Source organism: Ctenocephalides felis, unplaced genomic scaffold (genome assembly GCF_003426905.1).
Source record: "Ctenocephalides felis isolate EL2017-DRISC unplaced genomic scaffold, ASM342690v1 CF-g0.4_SCAFFOLD_01170, whole genome shotgun sequence".
Lineage (NCBI taxonomy): Eukaryota > Metazoa > Arthropoda > Insecta > Siphonaptera > Pulicidae > Ctenocephalides > Ctenocephalides felis.
The window spans coordinates 37,440,116-37,461,887 of NW_020537324.1; the positions used below are offsets into that span (position 1 = coordinate 37,440,116).

The 21,772-nt window shown below is 28.2% G+C and overlaps 2 protein-coding genes across 2 annotated transcripts; one reads left to right on the forward strand and one right to left on the reverse strand.

Annotated features, from left to right (window-relative positions):
• Nucleotides 1-4,569: 4,569 nt before the first annotated feature.
• Nucleotides 4,570-5,574, reverse strand: LOC113368170 (ADP-ribosylation factor-like protein 6-interacting protein 6). The gene is made up of 3 exons (XM_026609739.1): nt 5,316-5,574; nt 4,816-5,047; nt 4,570-4,743 (listed from the first exon to the last, which is right to left on the reverse strand). Exons 1-3 carry the CDS (start codon nt 5,488-5,490, stop codon nt 4,653-4,655), a joined length of 498 nt encoding a protein of 165 aa, XP_026465524.1. The 5' UTR covers nt 5,491-5,574; the 3' UTR covers nt 4,570-4,652.
• A 1,247-nt stretch (nt 5,575-6,821) lies between these two features.
• LOC113366561 (activating signal cointegrator 1) lies at nt 6,822-16,772 on the forward strand. Its single transcript, XM_026608188.1, has 10 exons — nt 6,822-7,045; nt 7,105-7,385; nt 8,236-8,354; nt 8,419-8,583; nt 8,654-8,801; nt 9,212-9,363; nt 10,769-10,929; nt 13,397-13,518; nt 15,718-15,912; nt 16,646-16,772. Exons 1-10 carry the CDS (start codon nt 6,969-6,971, stop codon nt 16,699-16,701), a joined length of 1,476 nt encoding a protein of 491 aa, XP_026463973.1. The 5' UTR covers nt 6,822-6,968; the 3' UTR covers nt 16,702-16,772.
• Nucleotides 16,773-21,772: the final 5,000 nt, after the last annotated feature.

Below are 21,772 nucleotides of genomic sequence, written 5' to 3' on the forward strand. Positions count from 1 at the left end.
TGTATCTTAATATACATACATGCACATTTACATAACATATAGAAACACATACAGATACATCATTTTTTTTAAGATACGCCGAAATCTTCAAAAATTTTTGAAACGTTAAGATATGCAAAAAATTTCATTTTCGATTTTTTACGATACAAGCACATTTTACACATATAGAAACACATACAGATACATCATTTTTTTAAGATACGCCGAAATCTTCAGAAATTTTTGAAACGTTAAGATATGCAAAAAATTTCATTTTCGATTTTTTACGATTACTAGAAATTTAAATATTAGAAGATATTAATTATAATTAAAAAATATATATAATGAATTAAGATTGGTTTATAAGTACACCCGAGTTGCTGAAGGACCTTATAATGTTAGAAAACAATTGCAAATCATTTAATTTTGTACAATTGAAAAGTTAATTATTTTGACTAAACAGTTAAACAAAATAAGAACACTCGCCTAATATATACTTTCTAATAAAAGTATGAAATAAATTGAAGTAAATTTTCTACAAATTCTAAAAAACGGTTCGGCTGATTGTCAAGCAAAAGTATACAACCCGAGATTTTTTTCTAGTTTTATCGATTCGATTCGACGAAGATCTAATTTCGGCACAAAATGCACCAACTCAATTTTACCTATTTTGGTCTCAAATCATTCAGAACTTCTTCAAACATCGACAAAACATAAAATTAGCAGGTCGAATTTTCTGGCGAAAACAAACTTCTTATCGGTAAGTTAAATGTACAAAATCAAGATATTTCTGAAATTTTGGTTAGAACCTTATGCTTACAGAATAATACCTACCTACAAACTGATGCTACCTACGTAATTGAAGTTCATATGCTCTCTCACTAGTTTTCAAATGGAAACAAACAAATGATAATTACATATATACAACGGATGATGAATATATCATCCTAGACAATATGATAGTCTAGGGTTATAATCCGGTTTAGAAAGAGTTCGATTTTGTTGCAAGCAAGCAAAGATGGGAATATGACAGCTCGATCATTCTCACTTTTGGGCTCCTCTAGCTGATACTTGTGCAGGTCGAAATGATCTGGCAGTTTAACATCGTATACAAATTTGGAGTTTACGGGAACAAGTTTAATTTTCGAATTTTTCTTACACTTTCAAGCGCCTGGACGACTATGATGTACAGGGCGGAAACCTGTCAAATCATCGATTCCGTAATCAAAATGCTAAGAATCACCAGTAAAAAAATTTAGTCTTACATGAACACCGTTATTCAAAAGGTTCACTGGCTATTGGTCCATTATACATACTAAATTGAACATAACTGAGAAATTGTATTATCTATCACTTAACTACTTAATTCTAATTATTTGTATATTAATTAATCAAAATGATGAGTCTGATTATTGTATATGCCTATAAGCATTCAGTATATCAATTGCAACTTGAACCGCAATTTTTTTCGTACCGTTTGTTAAATAATTAATTTGGATAATATGTGATTTATAATTTCAAAATAAATACCGTCAACAAAACAACATCGTATTCAAACGTCGTTAAAATTCTCAATCAACGCTTATCAAAATTTTCAGTGATTTAAATAATATTCTAAAATATCACGGTGTATTACACAAACCATAAATGGAAAAGCAATTAGAAGAAGAATGGGGACGAAAAATTGACCGCTGTTTAACAGATGGTGCAATGAAACTTGGCGGAGGAAATCGCCATCGGCACTGTATTCTCTGTATTATTTTACAAAAGGAAAGATGGCCTATAATTCTTGGCGGAGGTTTTGGTATAGGTCTCGCCTATTCTAATTGTGAACGAGATATAAATGCATTTCTCGCTGAAACAAGAAATTCAGGATCTTGCGAAATAGAAAAAATAAACTTCAGAACATCTTCGACTATCAGTAAGCGGATTCATTGTGTGTCAGAAGAATAATTTAGACCACTTATTGACTAATTGTCAGCATGATAAAATTAGGTCGGTCTATTTTTTGTACAGAGAAATGTTTTTTGGTTAATTTGCTTAAAGTAGAAACAGATTGAAATAATTTGAAATGTAACTCTGTACGTTGATTTCAAACAAGATATCAAATACTAATAAAACTGTATGTAAATTTATACTGTATACATACAAAGAATTGCTAAGTAAATTGAGTTGCTTTTTAGTATCAAAATGACTGTGGTATTATTTAATTTTTACATTTGATCTGAAATTATTCCAAAAGAATTTTTTTAGAAACCTTAAAAAATAAAAATTATGTATTATAGCTAAGCAAGATTTTTATTTTACATAATACTTTTTACTATAATTCGCACGTAATAACGTATTTCTGATTTAAAATTGAATATTTCATTTTAATATTTAATGCGGCTTGGTAAAATTTTTGTAGTAAAAATTTATTAACTTTGAGGTGGTATTCTAGTGTAGAGCGATGAATTTTAGGTCATTTTTAAAGTGTCGTAAAAGAAAGCAATGAATGTTTTTACTATCCATTGTTTACTTATGTTATTAATATTATTAAAATACAATACAAAAATTTAAAAAAAAAGTTGAAAATTGAAGAAACTGGCAGCTGATGATGTGGGGGTCTCAAAAAATTGGATCCTCAGTCTTGACATGATATCAGCCCTTCTAAGCCATCGAAATAAAAGAAATAAAAAGATTATTAATCTGCAATGATGTCGCAATCGCCCGAACGAGCGATGAGTAAAAAATTTTTTTACAAATTGGCGACTGTTTTAAAAAATAGTATCTTTTTTACTGTTTTTTGACTTTCTCGAATTTTTTAAACATAGTAAAAATTGGAATTTGGGGATAATCCTAGTTCGGGCTATAGATAGGTCTATAAACTAGACTCTCTGAACATTTCAAGTGAATCGGTCCAGTAGAACTCGAGAAATCGTGCCAACAGTACTGAAAAAACCTGTACTGAGAAAACGCATTTAAAGTTTTGCGTGAAGCCAAACCAGTATAGAAACCGAGTCAGTAAAATGCCTATATTTCCGAAAATAATTCAAATTTTCAAAAACCTTCTAGTACCCATATTCTTAGATAGTTAAACTTTGAAAATATGAAATTAAAAAAAATTCGATGTTTTTGAATTTCTACACTAGAATACCCCTTAATGAATAAAATAAAGCAAATGAATCTGCTCTAAATAGAATTATTTGGAACATATTCTTTTATTTGGAGAATATCAAGTTTTAGTTTTGACCCAACAAATAATGATTGTGATTATTATCTCGTTAAGGTGGCAAGTAAAAGCGCTGACACCAATCAAAATTCTATTTTAATCTTTTTATCTAGTAAATTAGAAAAGACAGTGAGCGTCAACATAGTCTTCAAACATATTCCTTGTCATGCTTCAACTTCTGATATGAAATAAATTATGAATAATAATCCTTATGTTCACAGATAGATTGAAAACTTTTTTTTCCATGATCATTATGTATTTATTTATTAAACAATGCATCAATATTTTTGTGAGTGTGAATATAGTGTATCCAAACTGATATCAATATTTTATAACTATAGTTATACCCCGCATAACGTACGCCACGCACAACGAGCTTTTTTTTCGAGCGCAAACGTTTGACACAACAGACTTAACCATTTTCATTTGTAGTTAAAAATATGATGCTCAAATTAATTAAAAAAGCAGACTTTAGATAGTTTTGCCCCTCTGTGAAAATATACTAGCAAAAAACTAACATTTAAATCATTTCGTTATTGGGTAATTCGCATTCACATCCCAAAGATATTCAGAAAATTTTGAATGTGGATTTTCAAAAACTCTGGAAAAAAAGTCCAGTCAGCAGATTTGTAATGCATAAAGTCTTTAAAAGACTTTTTGGTCAAATGGAATTTGTAAATATTTACTTTTTGAACATAACTGATGCTAAGATCAGAAATTTGTACAATGGAAGCTTACCTGTAATTTGAGATAGGTCTTAAAGAAGAGAATAAAAGAAACAACTATTGACAGTTTCTTTAAAAATTCATGCGCCAAAAGGGAAAAAAGGAATCTCAGATAATACCTTATTTTGTAAATTAGTAATATTTGTTTAAATGTCTTAATTATATGTGAAATATATCTTATTTTATAGGAACATATTTCAAACTACACAACGAATTAATTTTACTTTTATTCATTTATATGGAAAAACTTCACACATAATGAACTTTCTCCCGGTACAAATTAAGTAAGTAATGTTTCACTGTATGTTCTTTATTAAAATCTCAAACTAAATTATTTCAATGTAAATACTACAAATACATGAATTCCATTGTACAAATATCCAATTACTATTTTTTACCAGAAATCGGCTTCAAATTTTTTTAGCTAACAGTTAATTGTTAATAAATATTAATTATTTTCACCAGTGATAAAATGTTCTTATATTCACAGATACACAAATATATAAATAATTTAATTATAAATAAGATAAGCTATACTATAAAATGATAGTAAAAATAAAATTATTTTTGTACTCACGTTAAAGTAATACATTCCATATATCTAAATAAATACCTAAATTAACAGCAAAGCATTATTTTAAGGCATCAAGCGTTTCAGAATGATTTGAGATTCTAGTTCTTGAATAAACATGCACTTAAATATTTATAAACTATGTTTTTCAATAAATCATATTGACTCAAGAAGTTGCAAACAGCATGGCACCAAAGGTGGCAACACCACTTAATAATGCCATAATGTATCCCATGTGAAATGTTGAAGATCTATTCCTAATAGATATACAATTGTAATGGTATAAAAATATTTAAGTTGAAAAAAAAAATCAATGCAATTTAAAATACCTGTACTTAGATTTAGCAAAAGGTGATGGCGGATTTTCTCCAGGCGTTCGACTATCTAAATAAATTATAACCCATGTAAATAGAGTCACAAGGACACTCACAGAAAAGGGTATTAAGTATGGCTCGCCTACAGTTTCTTTTGTCCATCTGTATGTAAAGTAGGACGTTCCATCTTCAACCCATTCAGTTAACACCAACTTATTGCTAAATAATTTACTTTCTATATATGGCCCTATAAAAAATATCTTCGTTAAAAAACACTCGATGTAATTATATATATATGTATAAATAATTACACACACACACATATATATATATATATATATATATATATATATATATGTATATATATCTTATATCTTTGTATATAAATATATAACGTATCTATTTTATATAAAAATCAGGATATCTTAGTTTGTTAAACTTGTAACATATCGTTAAAAATAATTGCACCCATTTAATATATAATAATGTATAATTTAACACAATATTAAACTTACTATTGAGTATAAACAGTTTTAAAGAGACAATAGTAAATGCACATAAAACACCAACGAATTTCACAACTTTATAAAATTTACTATGTAAATCGCAATCTTGGTTTTCTACATTATGATCATAATTTTTCTGATGACGCCCAGAAGGACTCTGATCGTAATAAATTAAGTTATTCATATTTAATATTTATGTTCGCATGTACAAAACGTATATTAAATGATTAATAGGTCAATGTTAAACAATGTTATTTTTGAGCATTACATATTCAGTTCGGTATGTCAAAGTCAAACATGCAAATCAAAACAATGAAGTTGTATCAACTTAAAGCCGAATCACACAAAAAACTAGTCTATAACAGAGACCTCTGTCACAGGAGTCCATAACTAACTATTCCAAAAAGTAGTTCATAATATTATTTTGCAAAGTATTTCATAAACGCATATTACATTAGATTTAAATGAGTCAAATTATCAAACATTTAATATACATTAATTTGAACGACAAATAGCCATTAGCACCCCTGCCTGACTGAGATATGAAAAATATATATTATGTTGAAAAATAAATAAATATTATGAAAAACCTATTTTAATTATTTCATTTTTAAATACCTTAACAGTTAACGCACGTGACAAATCTGTTGTATTTGCATCTAGTTTCCTTAAATAATTCAGGAAATTAAAATATTAAATGAATTTTAATAATTTATAACATTAATTTAACATTTTATAATCGTATTTATTAAAGCTTTTAGTATTTTTAAACGCGTAAAGAACACGAAAATCTACGGAGCCAATCCGTTAAGTGTTAATGATAATATGTTTGGTGTACTGCGTGCATGCGTGTTAATTTTTCATAAATTTACACCGAGTAAAATAACAAAATCATAGCTAAATAAACATTTTATTGCATTGTCTTTGTTATTTGAACTTTTTTAAAATATAAGCAACATTTCAGCAATTGCGAAGAAAGCTGTTTGTCAGTGATGAAATGATAAATGAAAATATATATATATATTTTTTTTTGTATCTTTTAGGGACAAATCAATAATAATTTTTAAGAACCAATGTTTAGAGCTCTGTGCAAATATTTTTAATTGCCGTAGAGCAAGGGTTCAAGCACAGATAAATCCACATAAATGGGTTCAAGATCCAAAAAAGATTAAGATATGAATGGGTTTAAACTCTTATATCGGCAACCTTTTACTAGAAGTTCTACACCCTGCTACGATCATTCAAGTGAACTATTTCCTTATCTATGGTTTCACCACTTACCATCTTATTCTCTTTTTCTTTTCTCTTTCTATTTTTTCTTTTTCTCTTTTTCTTTTCTCTTTTTCTTCTCTGCCTCTTCAATGAATATGATAATGTTGGCAATCCCAACATTATCAGTATCTCTATGCACATATTTATCGATAATGTATCGATATGTCAGGGTTTTAAAATTAAGTCAACATCCGTCAACATCTTCACTAATGACAAGTTTTGAACTCTCAAACTGACAATAAAGTTAGCCAGTTAACCAAACATATTTATGCACATACGTTTAGTTCTTATTGTTATTAAATTTAATATATAGTTATAAATACACTTTTCGGAAGAATAAATTGTTATATTCTTTTTTTTTTTTTTGTTTTCTATATTAAAGAGTAAATAATGTCGACGATGGAAAATTGGATTAGAACAAGATTATCTAAATTGATGCAATTTGCGGTGCCTGATGACTTGGTTCAGTGAGTCACTACCCCGATCGTTTGATTATTTAAAATTTAATGGCCTAATTATATTGCAGGTACCTGATGTCAATCGAAAATAACCGGGATGCAGAGGATTATTTGGCCACATTATTAGATTTTTCCAATCCTGAACATAAATTGTTTTTGATTGATTTAATAAGTAAAAGAAATGAAGTTAAAAAACCGAATTTGAAATTAAAACAAAATCAGGGAAATGTGAAAAAAGGATCCAGTATAAAAACTTCATCTGAAGACAGCACAGGGGCCAAGAAGAAAACTAAGTTTGTAAATTTATACTCTCCTGAGGGACAATCAAGAGATGTTATATTATTGAAAGGTAGGCACTAAGATTTACATTATACAAGTAATTTGAAGACTTACTAATTAGATCTAATATAATAATTAGAATATTGTGATTGAGAATTGCATCAATTACACTTAGAATTTTACCAATATATTTCATTACACTACAAATGAACCATTAATACTAGCTGAATAATTATTTAATATGCTAAATGAAAATATGTTCATAGAATATCGAGTTAGAGCTAATTGTTTCAAAATTCTGTTTCATTAATTTGTCTGCTGCCTTTTCAATATGCTTTAATAACTGTAATTTTTAGTAATGGTTCAGGTTATGCAAGTTTCTTCAAAATTTAAATAACATAATTTGTTGCCTAGATTAAAATAAGTAAACCTTTTAATGATATATTTATTTATTTCACTTTAAATTCTCTTTTTTAATATTATTTGGAATTGAATTCTAGTCCTTTGGGCTGTAGCAAATAGCCCAAAAAGCTATTTTGGGTAAAGTCAACAAAGTTATTTTGCAGTAAATTATTTAGAGAAAATAATATTTATTTGTATTTTACTGATAGTGCACACATGAATAATAAACTATATGAATTTGAACAATATCTTATATTGTTCAATAAATATATTAGGAGAGAAAAATTAATAACGAATACTTATATATCCCCAAAGAATTATGAAATTTATATTATTTAAGTGATTTTTATTAAACTTGCAGCTTGTGAGAATACATCCAAACTTCAAAATCTATTAAAGTTTAGTGAATATTTAAAAATACAAAAATCTATGGATACACATTATTAAATTTGTTTTTCATTATTATTCATTTTAATGTTATAACTGTTATGCAAATATTTTTATGTTCTCGTGTGTAGGTCGTCACCACTGTGATTGTGAAGCAAGTAAGCATGATTTGATAAATAACTGTTTGAAATGCGGTCGAATTGTCTGTGCTCAAGAAGGATCTGGGCCATGTCTTTTTTGTGGAGAACTTGTAACTATTTTCATTAATGTTTCTTTTTTATAAATATTTATTAATGATGTTATAATAATATTAGGTATGTTCTAATGAGGAAAAGAATGTGTTGAGACAAAATACTGATCGTTCTGATAGTTTGCTGAATCGATTAAAGGATCAAAAACGGCCAAAAGGATGGGAGCAAGCATTATTGCAAAGAAACAAATTAGTAGAATATGACAAAAATAGTGAACAAAGAACCCGAGTAGGTATTTGGTAATCAAATATTTGTGACAACTTTTCTTCTTTGTCACAAATTGATTTCTTTTTTAAAGGTTATTGATGATGAAAGTGATTATTTTAATTCAACATCTGTGTGGCTCACTAAATCAGAAAAGGCCCAGATTGAAAAGTTTGCTAAAGAAATGCATGAAAAGAAACATAAGAGCAGAGCTAACAAATCTATAATTTTAGATTTTGCAGGTTTGTATTTTGTAAATATTAAAATTTTTAGAATAACTGCTCACTTTTGATTGTGTAATTACTACACAGGATATATTAAGTCTTAAGGAACTATGACCAGTAGCTCGACAGATTTTTAAGAAATTAAATGTTTCATTTCCAGCATGAGAAGGTGCATCAATAATATCACTTTATTGGATTCGAATAGAATGGTTTGTTCAAGGTTTAAAACATTTTTTTTTTTTTTGATGTAAAAACATGGCAGATAGCTTATATTAGAAATAGCAATTCCCTTAAACATTATCAAATCTTATGATCTTTGAATTGATACTCTGATTTGAGTATATCATATATTATTGTAGCTAATAATGACTGACTAGTAATGTAAGTGAATTATTTTTTTCGAGAACCTAAATTGAATTGTTTTATAGGTCGAACTGTGACAGAATCAAAACAAGCAGATACAGAATATGATCAAACTGTATTGCGTGAATTAATTCAAGCTAGTGATAAGTATGTGATGGCTCAATCAGATGTGTCAAGGCCAGCTCTTAATCCTAACTTGGAAATTGAACCACCAATGGTATGATTTGAATCTTTTGAATATCTATGACAATGATTTTTTTATAATTCTAGCATGTATCTTAGACACGTGAAAAATCTTTTAGTTTTTTCAATGTTAGCTAAAATTAATAGTTAAAAGATAAAGATTTATGAAAATTTGAACTCAAAGATATTTCGAAAGCACAAGCTGCATTAGGTATTGCAGCGTCTGCAGGAAAAACATTTTTGAAGACAGTGTGAAAAAGTTTTGGTTATTTAAGTTTCTGCATATTGTAATTATTTACAATTGTGAATTGGGTGAATCAATTTGCACTCAGTACATTTTACCTTTGCCTATCACCCTTTTTTTTATCAATCATGTGTAGAAACAGAATATATGGCAAAAACATTTTGAAAAAGAACTTTGTTGTATTCTGGTCCATTCGTCTATAAGCAACAAGAGTATGAAAGTAGCTTATGACAAATGGAAACCATCTGTCTTCTGAAACTAAATGCCGTTTACCCAATTAAGCGGCAGTATCACATCTAAAATATATATAAATGAAAACAATGGAAAATGTGATCTAGAAACTGATTTTTTTGTAATAAGGACCAGATGACATGAAAATATCAAGTAAAGGTGCATTTATTCCTTTTTTTTATATAGTATTCTAAATTTGTACAATAAAAGCGTGGATATTGTGTAGATAATGTATCAAAGCATATATATCTGGAAATGTATAATTTAGCTGAGAAATTATTGCTGAAATACAAGAAGAACCATAGTTGGTTCAGGTTCAGTTTTTCACCATCAGTACTCTGTAAATCATTATTATGGTATATTTAAAAAATTACGGCTTGGTGATTTTAATGGAAGTTGGTGGTAAAAATATATAACTGTCAAAAATGTTTATTTTATCTAACAATGTATCAACTTATTTTAAAAGTAATCAGTTTCAGATTATATAAAAACCAAACCATGTCTTATATTTGAGCGTACCATGTATTTTACATGACCAAGCATGATATCAAATTTCCACTAGAGATTATAGATCTCAACCGTGTGGGCTTGAACCCACCCATGAATTTTTGAAAAAAAAACAAGCCCACTGGCTGTCTATCAAAAGAAAAAAACGACCCATCAGAAATTAGGTTCCGACGCCACTGATCTCAAGTGAAAATGGCCTTTTAAATGTGAAGTCGAAAAATAGCATTGTACTCTTATGTCACATTTAGGATGGGATAACTAGTGGGTCAATTTTTATGCAAGCCATACCCTAAGAATCAAAAAAAATTATAAATGTCCTCAATATGGACAGATCATAATATAAACAAATAAAAAAAAAATATTGGAAATTTTAATGTGTTTTCACTTATGTTATTTTTATGATTGCCATTGCACCTTAATGCTAAATAAATCCATCTTATGTAATTTTTTTTTTCAGATAATGGAAACAGAAAGACCACTATGTAATACAAAATCTTTTGATAATGATGGTTTATCAATGAGACTTCAAGATAAAGATATACAAGAAATGAGCGATCGAGGTGTTTGTTTGAGTATGCATCAACCATATGCTTCTCTATTAGTAGAAAATATTAAAAGGTAAATTTTTTTGATTTCTTTTTAATTAGTTAGGCGGAAGTGTCTGCTATATTATGTATGTAGATATAAATTCACTTTTGTGATTTTTTCAAATCAGTATTTTGTGAAAATATTGTGTAATTTCAAGTTAATGTTTATAATACATAGTGTAGTGCATTACCATATCCTAATACCATGGATTATTAAAATTTTCCAATTTACCACTAAGATCAACTAATTGTAAGTACTATTTACTATTTTATTTTTTCTTTTCACTCCAATTCAATTGTTTTAGTTTTTAATTTTATTTTTAGTTTCCACTGAATGAAGGCTAGGATTACAGCCGAAACGTATGGATTTAAAATAAATTTTTGAAAGAAATTCATGTTTTTTATTGATGTTATGCCCGATTATTAGACTTTGTTAATACATATGTCAACATCAAATTCAAAATCATACAAAATATATATATATATATATATATATATATATTTTTTTGTTTCTTGTAAATTTATTATTCTTAAATATTACCGAATCGCAAAATTAGAATCAATTAGAATAAATGAATTACAATAACGAAATTGTTGCAGTTACAATTTCGTAGATTGAACATGTTTGTATGGGCAATACAGAAATCAGCAAATAATACATCATTTTAATTTTAAAAAGATTTGACCTTATATTTGATATGTTAAATGCTTGCTTATTGTAGAATGTAGATGTTATAGACAAATTTGAAATGTAAATATATGGAACTACGTTCTCATTTTATAATTTTGAATTTTATGTTGACATATACATATGCAACTATCAGACATAACATTAATAAGAAATATGCGTTATTTTAATTTATTTTAAAATCTATACTTTCATTAAAATTATTATATTCATATACATATATGCACTAAAATATTAGTGATGTGCCGACTCGAAAATTTCCTGATTCGAGTGATTCGAATCAGAAAAAAACCTGATTCGAATCATGATTCGAATCAATTCGAATCAAGTTCATATATGAACAATTATAATTTAAGAGAAGAAATAATATCATTTTAATAATTTTATAAGTGAAATAATTAATTTAGTAAGCAATTAATTCCAAAAAGTGCAGAGATGAATACATTTATACTATATATATAATAATAAACTAGCTACAAATATAACTAATCTTTCAAGTGAATTTACAGTAAAATATAACCAAACACTTCTCTATCACTAAAGTATATAAAACAATATTCTTAATCTTACGTTGAACGAATGCATGTGTATATTATTGATTGTTTAGATCTAATCTAAACAGGGAGCTGAATCTAACGTCTTACGAATGACTTAAAATTCAATCCACTACTGTAAAGATTGATATTATTTCATTTGTGTGAATTTGCCATTACTTGCATAATTAAAATATAATAATTTTGTATGTGTATAAAACTCGTTGTGTAGTTTATTTTGATAATAATTAAAATCTAAATCGCGTATTTATTATCTAATTGAGTTTTTGATATTTTATGAACAAATTTGCTCTCAGCGCTTAGTCAAAAATAAACAAACACTCAAGACCCATACGCACTGCATCTCCATAAGTCGATACGCTAAACACGGACACATGTTTCGAACTCAAGTCGGTATGATTCAGTTTGAGTATGAACTCGGATAAATTCATACCGACTTGAAGTCGGGATAAGTCGGTTTGAGTCATAGGAACTCGAATCAATTCATAACGACTTGAAGTCGGGATAAGTCGGTTTGAGTCATAGGAACTCGAATTAATTCATAACGACTTGAAGTCGGGATAAGTCGGTTTGAGTCATAGGAACTCGAATTAATTCATAACGACTTGAAGTCGGGATAAGTCGGTTTGAGTCATAGGAACTCGAATCAATTCATATCGACTTGAATGCGGTTAAAGTCATATAAATTGGAGTCGGGTGATACATTTAAGCGTATTAAAGGCGGGTGACTCGCATGATTTAATTCAAGATTTATTTTTTATATTTATTATTATTATTTTTTATATTTATTATTATTATTATTATTATTTATATTATTATAATTTTGAATTAAATTAAAACATTTTTTTTATATTTATGAAAATTTGTGTTCACACATGTTTTATCACAGTAAATATTTCGCGGCTTGATACGAGTTGATTCGAATCAAGTAAAATCTGATTCGAATCAAGTCGTTAAAGGCTTGATTCGAATGATTCGAATCACTTGATTCGACTTGGCACATCACTATAAAATATATTATATACAATTTTACTAAAAGAACAATGTTTACAAGAGAATATGTCTAAGATAGACTTATTGAAGATATAGCAAGTTATTATTTGACTGTATTTATCTCTGGTTAGTCTATAGATCACACACACATTCTTTTGTTAAAAATCGTACCGTTAAAAAAAACTGATAAAAAACATAAAATTTGTTGAATAGAACTTACTCAGAATGAGTTTGAGAGTATCAAAGAATATGTTATTATTTAGACATGAAGGACGCAGCTGGTATACTGCTCATAGAGGTCGATTATGGATTGCATCTACAGCCAAAATAGTTGACATGGAAGAAGTGAAGAGCGTGGAGAATTTCTACCGCAAGCATTATGAAAGTAAGTCTAACTATTTTATTGACTTTGTTGTATCTATCTATATAAAAGCTAAAAAGTATTTTATCTCTTTTAAATTAAGGTTTTCAGTAAATTTTTGACTGTGGTCCTATAATTGGTATTTCGGTGACGGTTCCAAAGTTTAAATGAACCAAAATAATAAAGTTGTACATGTAACTATGATAATCTGAAAAAATTGACAAACAAAGTTTGTCAATGACTCATAATATATACATATATATATATATATATATATATATATATTTATATATATATATATATATACAGTAGAATCCGCTTAGTATGACATCGAAGGGACGCCGAAATCTCGTCATACTAACCGGTCGTCATACAAAGCATACTGAAGAAAAACTTTTTAATATGTAAATATGTTACTTGTTTCAGTAATTTAAAAGAAACCCCTATACATGGTATAGGGGTAAAATAAAAATGACATATTAAATTTTAATATAAAATAAAATTGACATAGGGTAGGAATGGCTTGTTATAAATTTATACATTTTTCGCCCTCTACTATCAAATATAATTGTTAAAAAAAATCTAATTTTATTTGTTTATGAGATATCCGTGGTGGGCCATTAATAATTAGTCTACCCTACCCATAAACATTCAAATGTGTTTTTTTAATGTAAGTAATCAGTAATTTTTGATTGATTTCTTTACATAATTTTATTGTAAAAACAGTCCCTGGTGCTTTTGTGCACAAAAGACATAGCAATTGCTTTCGTAGACTTGGCCACATCATGTAAAATCATGTCGGGCATTATAATTGGACATAATTTTTTGCAAAAATGGGTCATTATAAGCGGCATGTCAATGTAAGCGATGTCAATATATCTGACTAGACAGCTGTTTTTTTAAGGTATTTTATATGGAAACCAAACTTATTAGTGCGATTACGTCATAATAAGCGGTTGTCAATATATCCGGCGTCATACTAATCGGATTCTACTGTATATATATATTGAAATGAATAAAACAGCCAATGCGTCGAATGTAAAGAATTTATTTTAATTTTTTATGCGTTTCGAGACTAGATGTGTCTCATCATTCAGCTAAAAGAAATTTACATTATAAAGAAAAAGTTTTAAAAAATGAATTTATATATTGGAAAAATTAATTGAAAACAACAAATTATACACACCAGATCAGGAAAAACCACACTATATTAACACATTTTACAACACCACAATCACATGATACTACTGTAGGAAAGCAAAAATAATTTAAGAAAAGACCAAAAAAGGTAAAAGTAAAATTGTATGAAACACATATTTTTGTTTTTAACAGATAGCATTGCAACGCAGTTTGACTTATTTGCGTCGGCGACGCGTAGTTCGCTCTGCTACCAACACGCGTGCATGGAAAAGAGGTGATATCAGGGGCGTAGTAGAGAGTCAGATTTACAGAAATTAAATATATTTTGATAACTTTCTGAGAGTAAGCAAGAAGAACTGCGTTTGTGCACACAATTTGAATTTAAAAAGATAAAACATGATTCAGAAAATCTTCTAAGGTCTACGATACTTAAGGTCTAAGGATTTTCTGAATCATGTTTTATCTTTTTAAATTCAAATTGTGTGAACAAACGCAGTTCTTCTTGCTTACTCTTAGAAAGTTATCAAAATATAATTAATTTCTGTAAATCTGACTCTCTACTACGCCCCTGATATCCCCTCTTTTCCATGCACGCGTGTTGGTAGCAGAGCGAACTACGCGTCGCCGACGCAAATAAGTCAAACTGCATTGCTATGCTATCTGTTAAAAACAAAAATATCTGTTTCATACAATTTTACTTTTACCTGTTTTGGTCTTTTCTTAAATTATTTTTGCTTTCCTACAGTAGTAGTAGTATCATGTGATTGTGGTGTTGTAAAATGTGTTAATATAGTGTGGTTTTTCCTGATCTGGTGTGTATAATTTGTTGTTTTCAATTAATTTTTCCAATATTTAAATTCATTTTTTAAAACTTTTTCTTTATAATGTAAATTTCTTTTAGCTGAATGATGAGACATATCTAGTCTCGAAACGTATAAAAAATTAAAATAAATTCTTTACATTCGACGCATTGACTGTTTTATTCATTTCAATATGTTTCAACGTCGAACAATATATATATATATATATATATATATATATATATATATATATATATATGTATAATCTTCTGTATAATTTCAGATTCAGATTTAAAGTTTCCAGCACAATACCCTTCGGGTTGTTTGTTGGGACATGTTACTGTTAGTGAGTGTTTTTCTCAAGAAGAATATCAAAAAATTTATCCAAATGGAGAATCTGAAAGTCCCTATGTTTTCATTTGTACAAATCCTGAAGCGTTACCAATCAAATTTCCAATCAAAGGACAACATAAAATATGTAAGTTATTCCATTTACTCACTTTAATTATATAAAACAAGCATCATAACTAATAATATTTTTTGAAAGTGTATTTTTGATTTTGTCTAATCTATCAAAAATATTAAGAACAAAAACATAATAGTTGACCAGGATAAATAACTTTGAAACTATTAATTATTTGTTGTTCATGCATGTTTTTTACATATAAATATATAAATATTTTTATAATAGTGAAATGAAGGACAGCTATCAATTTGCAACAGTGCTTTTTTCATCAATATGGTGCACCTGTCGTTTTTATTGTTTGTTAAGTGTTATTTACATATTGAGCATTCAATTTTCTATAATACAAATTATGGTTTTCGAATACCTTATTTTTTCATAAAAAATGGTTTTTAAAACCAGTTTTTAAAAATCGACAAACTCTATTGCTCACCTCCTAGTAAGGCTTACTAATATATTCGGTTTTGTAAGTGCTCAATTAATGATTTGTTTTATAAAAAATTTCTATGTGAGATTCCTAGAAATATCTTTGAGAGAATAAAAATTATCAAGTGGTAATCAGAACTCTGGATAAAAACATGCATAAGGAATTTTATTCTTATTGAAAATATATCTTGTTTAGGGATAGATCCTTATTACATTATTTTGAACTTATCCCTCCTACTATAATATAAGCTAATTCTGTTTGCACTCTATTTTAGAAAAATTGTTAATTTTAATAGTCGAGTATTATAATTTCTTCTTCCAGATAAATTGGATCCAAAAATACATCAAGCTGCGCTGAAAACAATACGAAAAGTTTGATTTGTTTAATAAATAATAATAAATTGTTATGCATTAAAATGCCTTTTGGTTAATAATTGTTTTTTTGAACGTTTTTCGAATTTTTTATTTAAATAATTTATGCTCGTTTTCGTCATTTAGTAAAAATTTAAAGAATGGAAACAATCCATACCAACAATATCAATCGTATTGATTTGTTTCATGTTATTTCACATAAAACAAACCGTAAGCAAAAATTTCAACTATATTGATTTGAATAAGCTAAATATGGTCTTAATAAGATATAAGATGATTAAAGAACAGAGCAAGAAATAGAATAGAATTACTAACTTAACATATATTCAACAATATCCTCTGAACAGCGTGTTTTCCTAAAATTTAAAAGACATCTGAAGTTATCTGAAATATTACAAATATCTGATCATGAAACCAGAAAATTTACTTTCTGAAGTGATGTCCTATAAACCATACACCAGATCATATAAGAGTTTATAATTGTATATCATTTATAATTTTTGCACTTGAATATTTGATTTATAAAATAAAGAATATTGTTTGATGTTTTGAGAAAGAATTTGATAACTATGGTGCCCAGACTTGATATACGAAATTAGAAAGTTTTAAGGTGAATGATTTATTTCTAATAAATTAAAATAAAATTTATTAAATAGATATTTCAAGAACATGGTGAGTAACGAAATTGCATAGATTGTACTAATTACAGCTGCTGTGTAACAGAAAAGTATAGTTTGGCATATTATTTGCTATCAGACCACATTTTTACAATAGAAACTTCAGAGGACAAAAACGTAACTGATTTAAAAACGCACTTCCAAAAAGAAAAATGCAAATAAACACATTCAAATTATAGTTGCAACATGACCTCATGGTGTGCAGCTGTTGGTCTGTGCCAGCAATAACACTAGGACAAGTTCATCAATTATTGGGAGCAGTGTTGATGTGGATGATGAATTCTTGCAAATTATGTTATTGCCAGTCCAGATGCGGCGTTGTGCTCATATTTCTTCAGTGAAGCAATTAAATGTCTAAGAACTGAAAAAACTTTTTCATAACAACAATCGTTTAGTGAATTTATTTAAAATAGCACTTGATCAGATGCCTTTAGAAACAGCGAAGTTTAATTTACCAACAACTAATGAAGTGGCAATAGTCGGAGAAAATCTGTAATCAAGAAATATTTTGCTTTGTTCCGACAATGAATTTAAGCGTGTGCCTGAATTACATAGAGCTCATATGTTTTACAGTACCCATTAATCTTCTGACTAATGAGAAAACTGTTACCATTTTAATATCAAAATGGTTAATCTAATAGCAGGCAAATATATTAATAATAATCGTGATATTTATAATATTAATATAGTAATTCTATATATCTATAACATTGATGGTAATTCTAGGTGCTGAAACCTATAACCAAAAATCAGTATTCTGATTGATTCGAGAAGGGGAAATAAATAAACTATTTAAGGGGGTATTCTAGTGTAGAACTTCAAAAAAATCGATTTTTTTTATTTCATATTTTCAAAGTTTAGCTATCTGAGAATATGGGTAACGAGAAGGTTTTTGAAAATTTGTATTATTTTCGGAGATATAGGCATTTTACTGACTCGGTCTCCATACTGGTTTGGCTTCACGCAAAACTTTAAATGCGTTTTTCTCAGAACTTACTTTTTCAGTACTCTTGTCACGATTTCTGGAGTTCTACTCGACCAATTTATTTGAAATTTTTAGAGAGTCTTGTTTATAGATCTATCTACAGTCTGAACTAGAATCATCCCGAAACTCCTATTTTTACTATTTTTAAAAAATTCGAGAATCTCAAAAAACAGTAAAAAAAACCTTTTTTCTTTGAAACAGTCGCCAATTTGTGAAAAAAAAAAAATTTTACTCATCGCTAGTTCAGCCGATTGCGACATCATTGAGATTAATAATCTTTATATTTTTTGCATTTCCGATGGCTCGGAGGGCTGAAATCATGTCAAGACTGAGGTGCCAATTTTTTGAGACCACCCACTTTATCAGCTGCCAGTTTTTACAATTTTCAACTTTTTTATTTTTTAACTTTTGTTTTGTATTTTAATAATATTAATAAACAAGTGGTAAAAAATGGATAGTAAAAACATTCATTGCTTTCTTTTGCGACACTTTAAAAATGACCTAAAATTCATCGCTCTACACTAGAATACCTCCTTAATGTGTCAATGGGCTTTTCTATAAGTTTAAAGTTGGCATGTATGCCAAAGTTGAGATTGAACGATTGAAAACATCTATTTGAAACATTAAATCATTTTTCTAAGCTTCAATCTGAAAAATACATCCATCTTTGTGATGCTATTATTGGCGGTGGCAATGAAAATAATGCGGGAAAAATGTCAATATTTCAACATGCAAGGGATAGAAATAAACAGTACATGAGTATTTCTAGTTTTTAGGCAAAAATGAAAATCTTGGATAAATTATATTATGAAAAATTCTGTGTGTGACTTTATATAATCTGTGAAATGGCAATCTTCTACATGTACAAATATTAATCCGCCCACGCGCTTCGATATTTCGTCTTTACGCAGCTAACGTATAGCGATTGTTTTAAAGAAAATTCAAAGTTTCAAAGTATAAAAAAACTCAATTTCTTAAAAAAATTTGAAAAATCTCAAATATCTATTTTTTTAAAGTCCTGAAAAAATTTAATCTTTTTAAAAAAATGTTTTTTTTTGTGTGAGAAGTTTATGTTTTCATCAAAAAATCCGATTTGCTAATTTTATGTTTTCTTGACGTTTCAAGCCATTCTGAATCGAATGAGACCAAATTAGGAAAAAGTATGTGTGTGTATGTGTGTTTGTGTATGTGAACAGATTTTTTGCCGTAAATGGACGTTTTCTCAAAAACGGCTGGACCGATTTCAAAAGCCATTCGATATATCTCGATGAGAACTATAGTTTGTCAGTTTTGCTCTACGATGGACCGAGCCGTTTTTTTGTAAATCGCAGAAAAGTGAAAAAATTTTCGTTCACGTTTTCAACCCGCAATTCTGAATCGATTTTGAAAATTCAAAATCCGTTTGAAAGATATTGATTGGGTATCGTGCTGATTAGTTTTTGGTAGATTTTGGTTTATTTTTGTTTTCAACGGTTGATTTTTTCAGTGGTTCAGCATTTAGGTGGCAATTTTTAAAAAGTAATGTGACATTCTTAACATGAAAACAAGTTAGTGAAATATTATGGGGAGCGATTAGGCCTTATAGAAATATTCTACGCCAATAGTTCGCCATACAGCTGAATATTTTGCAATAAAAATTAAATTATATAATTTTTTTGTCCATTAATAATATGGTACAACATTTGGAAAAAGGTAGATTTTATTATCAAAATGATGCTGAAAGTTTCTTAGTTCGTGCGCTGAATCAATTATGGAGTTATGAAATTTTTCGAAAGCTTGAGAAATAATGAAAGTTTTGAAAAGATGATGAATTTGACCTGCTGAAATACATGGCAATTCACACCGAAAACAATTTAGCAATATCAAGTAGACGAAGATATGCAATTTACTCCAAAAGAAGTATTTCAAATTATTTTTGATATGAAATACTAGATACAGCTGTTTCATCTTTTGCTACCTGTTTTGAAATTTGTAGACTTTTGAAGATTGTTTTGGATTTCTTGATATATACCTAATGTGTATATATTAATATATACATAATGTGTATATATTAATATATACCTAAGGAAATACAATTTTTCGATCTTCATGTTAAATTCAAATATGGTGAATCCTGTGATATTTATTTAAAGAATTCATTTTTGAAATGATGGATTACTCAAATTTTTATAAAAACAGTTTGGAAACTTTTTTCCCAAATGTTGTCACAAGTTTAATTTACTGATATTTCTACTATTTGTTAAAATAAAAAATTATTGAAAAAAACGATTCAGTAATTTATCGATTATTGCGATTGAAAATGAAATTGCGGATTATTTTAGTATTTAGATAGCGATTGTAAACTTGGCTTCCCCAAAATCGCGCAGAGTTATCTTTTAATTGTATTATGTATATTTTAATTATATCATTCTGCTAACTGTATATATATATATATATATATATATATATATATATATATATATATACGAGGTGTGTTCAAAAAGTACCCGGAATTACTAATAATTAAATTTCGCGGGTCTGGAGTGTCTGATTGTCAAATTTTTTTTTATTGTGTTGGTATACATGCCCCTAAAGTATGATGAAATTTTCAGCTATATTCACTGTTTACTTTGTCTGTGGTAGTCGCTAAGGTTCGACGTGTTTTTCTGAGCTCGGCGATTTTTACAATGGAAGAATTGAAAAGTCAAAGAATTTGTATTAAATTTTGCGTAAAAAATGAAATAAAGTGTTGCAAAGTGCAAAAATTCACCAGATATGGCTCCGTGTGACTTTTTCCTATTCTCAAAGTTGAAGAGACCCATGAAAGGACGGCGGTTTTCCTCGATTGAAGAAAATCGCTGAGAGTGCTCAAGGACATATCAAAAAGTGAATATCAAGGGTGCTTCGAAAATTGGAAAAAACGCTGGCATAAGTGTATTATATCTGGGGGGGACTACTTTGAAGGGGACCACATTAATGTAGACGAATAAATAAATATTTTTTTGAAAAAAACGAAAATTCCGGGTACTTTTTGAACAGACCTCGTATATATATATATGAAGTATAATAATAAATAATAAAATATAAAAATTTAGATTTTTTTTCGGCTTCCATTCCACTTCCACATGTCATATACCCAGCATGGCCCTGCAATTACTATATGTAATACTAGATACAGCTTTTTTTTATCTCTGACTACCTCATTTGAAATTTTGTAAAACTTCGAAAATTGTTTTGGATTTGTAAAAAAATTATTCATATGAACCTTGAGAAAATAAAACAAGGTTGTTTTGATCAGAAATATTTGAAGAATCATAATTTCTTTGAAAATTATTATAAAAGGTCTTTTTCACTCATCTCATATTTCTAAGAATTAGTTATATAATCTGAGTTGCAATTACGATATTCAAAAAAAATTATTTTTTTTGAAATTTTT